The sequence below is a fragment of the Eucalyptus grandis genome, chromosome 5 (assembly GCF_016545825.1).
Source record: "Eucalyptus grandis isolate ANBG69807.140 chromosome 5, ASM1654582v1, whole genome shotgun sequence".
In the NCBI taxonomy this organism is placed as follows: domain Eukaryota; kingdom Viridiplantae; phylum Streptophyta; class Magnoliopsida; order Myrtales; family Myrtaceae; genus Eucalyptus; species Eucalyptus grandis.
In genome coordinates this window covers 44,590,413-44,599,573 of record NC_052616.1, presented here as the reverse complement: position 1 = coordinate 44,599,573, position 9,161 = coordinate 44,590,413, and the positions used below count along the sequence as shown (strand labels likewise).

The 9,161-nt window shown below is 40.7% G+C and overlaps 2 protein-coding genes across 2 annotated transcripts; both read right to left on the bottom strand.

Moving 5' to 3' along the window:
- Positions 1 to 1,484: 1,484 nt before the first annotated feature.
- Positions 1,485 to 5,452, bottom strand: LOC104446865. The gene is made up of 4 exons (XM_039313756.1): positions 4,962 to 5,452; positions 3,680 to 4,362; positions 2,076 to 2,186; positions 1,485 to 1,733 (listed from the first exon to the last, which is right to left on the bottom strand). Exons 1-4 carry the CDS (start codon positions 5,266 to 5,268, stop codon positions 1,485 to 1,487), a joined length of 1,350 nt encoding a protein of 449 aa, XP_039169690.1. The 5' UTR covers positions 5,269 to 5,452.
- Positions 5,453 to 7,834: 2,382 nt separating this feature from the next.
- LOC120293932 (peroxidase 19-like) lies at positions 7,835 to 8,841 on the bottom strand. Its single transcript, XM_039313755.1, has 2 exons — positions 8,473 to 8,841; positions 7,835 to 8,062 (listed from the first exon to the last, which is right to left on the bottom strand). Exons 1-2 carry the CDS (start codon positions 8,626 to 8,628, stop codon positions 7,835 to 7,837), a joined length of 384 nt encoding a protein of 127 aa, XP_039169689.1. The 5' UTR covers positions 8,629 to 8,841.
- Positions 8,842 to 9,161: the final 320 nt, after the last annotated feature.

Genomic DNA, 9,161 nt, shown 5'->3' with positions numbered 1-9,161 from the left:
AAAGAATTATAAAAATAATAAATATTAGTAAATATTGTCCACGTTAGCGCCGGCAATCCTACATGGCACCGCCGACGTCCACGCAGCATTTTCCAGCCAAAATTGACTGGATGGATGAATCGACAAAAAGGGAAAATGATTAGATTTCAATTGGCAAAGTTAAAAATGTTTAAAAGATCACCGAATTGACAAAAGTGCAATAGGGTTTAGGACTTTTGGATAATTTTCCATAGTTAGTAAATCACTCTACTAAGATTGGCAAATTCACCTTTGATGAATTTGAACTATTGAAAAGTTAAACAAATAAAATTTGTAGTTTGCTAATTTTTACACCAACTAAAAAGTTAGCAAAATCTTATAAAACTGTTCATAAGTTACCAACAAATTGCTTAGAAAAAAATCTCTATTCATTCTTTTATCAATAGCTTCTTGACACTCACCAACGCCAATTAAAACTTACCGGCACGATAAAAAAGGTCTGCATCTGTGGGCACAAAACATTAGAAATATGCTATTTTAAAACTCTCTAATCGTGCCAAGTCCTATGAATACCTAAATATATCGAATTTCTATCAGCTTACAATGTTATGAAGTTTTTTTGACGATCATCTGGTTGTTTATTTTGAGTCTTATCTTTGGATTGCTTATGCAGTAGAGCCTAAAGAATCAAAAGTCTAATCAGAACATGATTTTTTGTTCTATGTTCAGTAACTTAAGCCTGAAAGCGAGGACCAAGAGCGCTCGTTTGCGTAAATTTCACCCTTAGCTGCTGTAATCGATCATACATTTCCCACACACAGTATAGTTTTTGAAAGAGAACGAACATAGTTCAAAGCCAAACCATGAAGAATGAGCAATTGGCAGATTTACAGAAACCCTTTTCTTCTTCAAACATGTGTTTCCTAGTTTTCATGTGCAAGAAGATGCTGAAACCAAAACAATGATCATAAACTTTGCAAACTTGCAATAAGAACGCTAGAAATTGGAGGGAGAATTTTTTTATTGAGAATGCTTTCTCCACTTTATGTCTCGTGGACTATGATTTATGGCTTGATTTACAACTCACGACATCATCCCTTCTACTAGAATTGAAGTTTACAAATGCCAATGATTACATTTAAGACATAGCAACCCACAAATGTCAATGATGGGAGTTTAATGAAGAAAACAAAATAAGCCCATACACAGTCATCATAAGCACAGTCAAAACGGAATAAAGTAACAGAACTCTCCAATAACTTTCATTTTGGAAGTCCATGCAGCCAACTGTAAAGCTTTTATGGCTCTTCTTCAATGCTCGCAGGTTTCTCATCCAGCAACCATCGTTCAATAATCAATTTTATTTTATTTCTACAGAAGATTCAGCTTTCGAATCGACCAAGATTCAAGAATATCCACGAGCTTAAAACTAGGCCACTGTATATCGATTTACACTACAAAATACTCATCTCCGTCACGCCATTTCATCGCCAGTGCTTCCTTGTTCACGATCCTGACGGTTCCTTCGTGCAGAGGCACGCAAAAAGGAAACAACCCGTGGAAGTGGCGATGGTGAGAACGAAGAGAGCCCAGAAGCTGTCAAGGCCCAACCTCGGCGTGTCGCTGGTGAAGTTCCTCATGGTACACTGAGGAAGGAACCACTCGTTCTCCAATCTTTTCATCTCACCTCTCTCTGAAATCTCCAAAATGGCCTCAGAGAAGTTTGCAGCGTGTGGAGAGTCTTTTGGGAACACCTGCACATGAATGGGAAAGGAGATTTTAAGTAACCAGGAAGAGCAACTCCACAACCACTAATATCTAATTAATGTTTCCATAATTCCCTTCTTTCTTCTCTTTCTGGCTATACTAACCCCAAGAGAAGTAGTGATATTCGAGTGCTAAGTGGGTTTTGTTTATTTATCAGTCCACACCCTATGTCACTTCTTTGGGATTTGGTGTGTATTTAGTTATCAAGCCTTCCTTTTTCCTTTTGACCTAGCCTTAAGAGATACAACACGCAAACTCAGGATCATACTTACAAAGCCAAACCGCCAAATCTGTAGTTTTCACGAATGGCAACATATCCATAGCAATACTCTCGGTGAAGAAAGCTCTTCATATGGGTACTCCAGAAAAGAGCGGAGATGTTGCCACTTCTGAATTCTCGTCTCCATAGCTGGTAGTATTGCGTATGGGGACAATGACACCTTCGAGAAGTTCAGCGTGTCAGTCAGATAATTACAAATGAAAGCGTCAGGTCACAACCTACTTTTGCTTTAGAAATTCTCAGCCATTCCATGGTGGTCACAGTTGGTTTGAGCTTGGAGAGTGAGCATAGAGGTGAGGCCGGCCGTATAACTTCTCTGGTGTCAAGATCAACGCTACAAAGAACCAAATCACCAGCACGATCCGAGTGAAGTTGTGTGACTCTCCTGCAAAAGTCGGCACAAATGTGTTTTTCGTTGAAGGTTTGGGCCTGAAAGCTTGTACACGGACTATAATCAACAGAGAGAAGCTACTTACTTTGAGCAAAGAAGAGAGAGGAGAAAGTGAACCAAAGAGCAGTTGAGAGCTGATTAGTCCAAGGGCCTCTAAATTCCGGATTGATCGGATGCTCCAAGAACCAAACTACCAACATTGTGTATATATGATGCCTCCAGAGGCAAATCCACATCGTTGGAGTGAAAGGCTCCATGAAGATCAATGCCCTGTCCGTGTCCAGTTTTGCTGGGACTATCATTGAAAGTTCTTGATGCCATAAACGGTTGTGTGAACTCAAACAAACTGTGAGCGATTGGCCAGAATGGTTATGTCACTGACTGCAGCGTCGTAGGTCTTCCATTAATTTTATGCCATGAAACAACATCAAAGCGATCCACTTAGAATTGATACCAAAATTTCACTATCAAATCAGAACATTGGTATTAACAGGATGTGGGGCTTTGACGGTCTATTAATGCAAGGTGATCCAATCTTGTGAGTGAAAATTGATATCTGTGCGAAATGAACTTGTTGCTTGGGTTAATTTATTCAGGCTCTGACGGTTTGTGCATCAGAGAAAGTAACAGTTGATATTCTACAATAAGATCATGCAACAATCATGCAAGAACAGAAATGATGCGGTACCATACCTATTACGAACTTTTGTTAACCAACTCTCGTATGTTCCATCATGACGAGAAAACTCATAGTCTAAACCATCAGGAAAATGAGAAACAGCCTTCAAAAACATCTATGCAAAAGCCAATGTACTTTGTTTTCCCGGTTGTGTCGTCCCTTTCCTCCTTCACAAACTTATCAAAGGAGTTTTACCGGGAACTCCCATCACCATGGGCTTGTTCTCAACAGGATTCTCTTTTCTTGGGTCTTGGATATGTCTGCAATTGCATATGCATTCCTTCTTGAACCTTTGTTTTGCCACAAAACCTCGAGAAACCGAAATTGGGAGACCAAAGCTTAAGCTCTCTATATTCTTTCCATTAACACTCACAAGTTGAAGTTTGGCCGATATGCCAACTGACCATTCTCAAATTGTATTGGCCCGCTCAAACCCATGAGTCTGGTGTGCGATATTCTATTAAGCAAAATCTCAGGCATTATATCATGGCTCGGCCCTGCATCTATGGCATTTTAACTGTCATAATGCAATCATATGCTCGAACAGCATCGATTGCTGGCTCAAAATTGAACTTCTCCATACTTGCGACCTAAACATATTCAAGAATTTAGATCTGAATCTTCTATATGCCTGGTTTTTGGGACGGTAGGTGATTATTCCTATCGCATCTTCAACAGGGAGGAGATTGCTGAATGATCTACTGAAGTTAGAGATTGGTGAATGGTTTTTCAGCAAATATCCAAATTGAATCTCCGTAGAAGAGTCCCATCTTCTTCGCTTCTTGAGAGAAATGAGTGCTTCTGTGACGACAATCCTAGAACAATAAAGATTGAGATGCCTTTCCTTCAGCTTCATTAAATTTTCTTCCAAAGACACTTCTGCTCCGGTTGGAGATGAGAATGGTTGAAGAATCAGCTGGTCCTCTATTGTTGAGCCGATTTTTCCAAGCTCCTCTGACAAAGAATTTAACAGCTTGGAGTACATAGTATCGTACGCCCCTGCCTCATATATTATTAATACTCTTTGCCTGTTATAAGAACCAACTACATCTACGATGCATTTAATTTGATCGGATTCATCGGTACTCATTCGAAACAGTGAAGGCCATAGAGTTTGTGCCATCAATGTCGGTGCTACATGGTCTCTGGCAAGGGATATGACTGGTATCTGAGATTGGTTAGCGATTTCAGCTACTAAAGTTGCTCCCTCCCATGTCTCCAAGCCAATAATAACTTGCACATTCTTCCTTTTGATCAGCTTTTCAGCTGTTTAAACGGGAAAAAAAGGGGAAATCATTATACTTAATCTTCGGATTTAAGGCATTTTTCTTTGCCAATTTCTTCTGTTCATATCACTTATTTAACCCTACTAATTGTGTTCTTGGAAGAGATTATTTCGTCTCAACGGACATTACGTGAGATACATGTCTACGAGGAAGAATATCAATTTACTGTAGTTATAACAAATCGTGCAAAAGCTTATAGATCCTTGTGTATATCATACAATTTGGTCAATAAAGAAATGATTACTAGCTTTTCTGCAATAAATGGTAAAAGAATCAAGAAGTTCATCCATAACTTTTTTGGTGAATGATTTGACATAATCACGGGGTGTCTTATATACACAACTTTATTCTGTAAGGGTCTCATTGCGTAGCAATATTACTAAACTGAACAACTTATAGTGAACATTCAGCGCATGCAGTGGAGAAAAAAAGTAACAACAGGTACGTAATCTCAAATCAGACTTGGGGTGGTTTTTTCCTGTCACTGCTCGTGGCAACTAACATGTTTCTAACAAAAAAAGTAGAAATTATTGCAGGCTGCAGTTACCAAACTGAGGAAGGGCAAAAGGATTGACTAACCGGCTGAAATTGCATGAAGGGACTTTGCGTGGGAGTTTATGTAATGCGGCTTTATGTAATGAATTCCTGATGACGAGATGCTGTTCACGTCTTGGCATGCTATCTCGATTGCCATACGCATTTGGTTGCCGAGATGTGAGTCCAAATCAAGAATCACGCCCACTTTGAACACGTTCCTGTTGTCTACGGCTTTGGAGGGTACACCAGAGTAGCTCGGGACGAGGAGCAGCGAGAGCAAGAGGAACAACCTCGAAATGGACGGAACGTGTCTCCTACTTCTGTTACCCGAGCTTTGAAGAAAACCCATGACGAAAACCGGAATAACTCCTCATAAACTAGAACAAGTGTCGAACTGTATTGCTTGCAAATAATTGTTGTGTGTTTGTCATAAAAGGGGCGACCCATTTCACAATTCCTCCATACATATAGTGAAGGGGGCGAGGGGTACACGTAAGTGCAAAGGAAGTGATTTTCCAGGAAGAAAGGAAGGAAAATGATCGCATGCAAATGTTTGGCAGCGGGTGGGGCATGTACCGAAAAGTCAGTATTGAACTGGTCTTTCTTGGACTAAAGTGGTATTTTTAATTTCTTCCCTGAAAGTGTTTCTTGGACTGAAGCGAAGAGTCAATGGTCAGTTCTCATGTTGGGAGCCCGCCCTGATCCTTCTGAGATTCGAACTCCAATGGACTTTGACAATGGAGACCAAGTCATTGCCTGATTTAATGGCATTAGGATTCCAATGTAGCCAAACTTTCAAAGGATATCAGTCTTCTCATCCCTGAGCCCTCATTCACATTCAGGATGCTGTGGAATGGGTCCGACTTTGCGGCGATGCGGAATTTCCTTCTATACTAGAAGACAATTATGCTTGTCACTATCTATTAAATTCATCAGTCCCGTCAATTTAAATTGGTAGAATCTTGAAGCGGGCACATGAGGGTGTCCATCAAGCACCGAATTTAAAGATACCCTCCTCTTCTTCCTTCTGTCTTTCTCCTCGTCCCAACTAGGCAGTCTAAACCCGACCTCGATATGCACAGGGAGCTCCGGCCACCATTGCCATGCTTGTTCCGCCATCTCCAATCATCGTACCGCTGCTCCTCCATCCATTGCGCTGGGCCGTGTATATCAGCCAAAGGGAGAGACGAGAGTGAAGGGGAAATCGGAAGATGGAATGAATGGTGGGATAGTCTCCATACTCACTAGCACTTCTTCCGTATTGTAGAAATAAAATGCGTGTAGGGGAGAGAGAGTAGCATGGTGAAAAAATTTGCAGCTGTTCTAACAATTTTAGAATAGAAAACATGCAAGATAAAGTATTTCAACCAGAACTTTTGGTTATATCAGTTTTAAAATGATAATCATGAAACTTTATCCTATTAGGAAATTGATAATAATATATAAAAAGTCGAACTATTATTAATTAATCAATTGTTTGAAGGTCTGGCGCAAAAAAAAAACTAGCAATGAATCACGTGGCAACAAACCTAGCAATGAATCCCGTGGCGCTAGAGAGAGAGAGTTTGATAAGTCGGTGACATAACGTGATTTTCCAAGAAATAGGATGCGAAAATGGGCTGCAGGCGATGTTGTTGCTCAGCAAAAAGTAAGTCGATTTGGTCTTTCGTGGGCTGTGGGCTGAGATGAAGACGAAATGACTGGTCCCAGAGGCACCCGTCAGCATGGTCTCGGACCAATCATGGAAAGCCACGTGGACCGACGTTTTCTGCACCTAAAATAGTCATATTTCTCTCTCATCCAGCCTGCATGGTGGCCTGCGCTCTCTCTCTCTCTCTCTCCCTTTCCTTTGCAGAGTCTTCACGCATTGGTTATATTCTCTACGCTCTTCTTCGTTCTTTCCTTCTAAGAAGGAAAGTCATTCCTCTCTCAAGCGGGGCTTCCAAATTTTGAATCTCCGCTTTTGCTCTCATTTGCTACTCCACGCTTGTTGTTGATGCATTAATCTGCCATGGCGGCCGAGATCTAGGATCTCATTTGTGCAACCACGTGCAAAGCAGTGTCGACGCCCTCCGGCATTCCATCGGTTGCTGTCCCTTCCCTCTCTCTCTCTCCTTCAAATTCTCGTGTCATTCACGTAATTCTTATTGATCCCGTAACAATTTTCTTCTTTCGTGGCATTATAGGCTTTGTGCCAATATTTTCCAAAAATAAATGACCGGCAGAACATTTTTCTTTTTCTTTTTCTTTTAAGAGAGTCTAAGCTAATGAAAAAACCCAGCTAATCTCATTTTAAACTTGGTGAAATAAATTTTGAACTCATACGATGTGTGAGAAAGAATTAAATTTTAACTTTCCATTTTGTGTGTATTGAACAATTGATCATTATTGTGACGTGGCGTCCTAAGAATTCTGAATATCAAAGTCGTAGATTGACTCACCATTTGACTTCACTAAAATGAGTATTATTCTTTGAAACATGTTCTCAAAAGGAGACTTTTGTTTTCCTTTTGTTTTCAAGCTTTTCGAATTTTGCTAAGAGGAGCACTTGCTAGACACGTCAGTAAAAAAAAGTTGTCAACTTTAATTCATTATTTTTCTCATATTATAAATAGTGGTGAATTGAAAATGAAAATATTTCTTTATTAGGTACAGTTAATTAGTGCCTCAAGCACAGTTATTAACAAGACCATTTTCATTTTAATGTACTTTAAAAGATATGACTTGACAATTAGGGGATATAAATAAGGGGTAGTGACACCAATAGTCTTTATAATTTTCCTTATTGTTCAATGGTAGTCGTAATTTTTTTTTTTTTATTGTTCCTTAAATTTTTAAATTTTAGATTGGACTAAATCATCACATTTTCACACCGTTAATCCCTATATTAAACGAATAAATAAATAAATAAATAACTAAGGACGAGAGGTTGATGGAAGTACCAGGTGGACAAAGTCTCTGGCAGCGATGGCAAGAATGTCAGCACAAGAAACGACGCCGGGGCATTTATTTTCCACCAAGGACTTGGCTTTCGCGATTGTCTCGAATCCCTCCGCCCTCAAATCTTTGTTGTCAATCGCGTCCTTCTCGGCCAGTTCCTTGCTTCCGGGCTTGCTCGATATCAATATCGACCCGTCGCATCCCTTCCACAGTGGTCATAACTCATGCACAATTAGTAGTTTCTACACTAGGATTATTGCCCTACTAGATTGATTAACAAATGAGCCGCGTTTGCCGACAGTCATTTTTTCGCTAGTTGATGATTCTCCGTGTTTTTCGTGGTAATTTCTCTCGCTTGCTATGAAAATGAAGAGAATTATCGACTCAGGACCCATGCCTGGCCGACTTTGATTGACAGTTGTGGCGGGTTCGGGGAATGCAATAATAACAAAACACGAAACACTCACCAGAGGGTTGAATTGAATTTTTGGTAAGATTAGCCGATGAAAATTGTAATTTCTTTTGGTGATGTTGTATACGGACTCATTCGTGTAGAAACGAGAGAGAGAGAGAGAGAGAGAGAGAGAGAGAGAGAGAGAGAGAGAGATTTTACCTCAACGAAGCAGTCATGGAAGAAGAGCCGGATGGTGGCCGGCCCAGAGACCGGCGCTTCCTTGAACTGCTGGCTCGTGACCGACCCGATGAGTTGCTCGACCTGGGAGCACGACTCGGTGTAGTAGTCGAACGACATTTGGCGGTGGCGGCCCATGGCATTGGCGGCGGCAGCAGCTGCGGTGGATCGGTTCGGCTGGCTGCATAAGAGGATGAGGGCGATGAAAAGGGTCGATGAGCAAGTTAGAGGGAAGAATGAGAAGTGAGATGGGGCATGTTTGTTGCCGAGCGCAGCTTGAGGACAAATCAGTGAGAAAAGTGTCGGAAGGACATTGAAGTTGTTGACAAAGGTGGAGTGTGAAGGTTTGTTGCCTCGTGGGACAGAATACCCATGAGAGAGAGAGAGAGAGAGAGAGAGAGAGAGAGAGGAGAGGAGAATCAAGACCCGTGAAGCACAGACATAAAGTAAAAGAGCTTGTACACAAATCAATAATGTAAATGAAAATCATGAGGGATGGATGACAGCAAGAGGAAAAAGTCTATGATGTAATGCTTAATGCTTGATCATATAGCACATGGTGATGCTAACGCGTTGTCAATTTGTTTTTTGGATTGTGTATACGGCATTCGGAACGCTCAAGGGCAAAGAATGCAAATTCATTCGATTCAAGTGCATCGGGTTCTGTATAA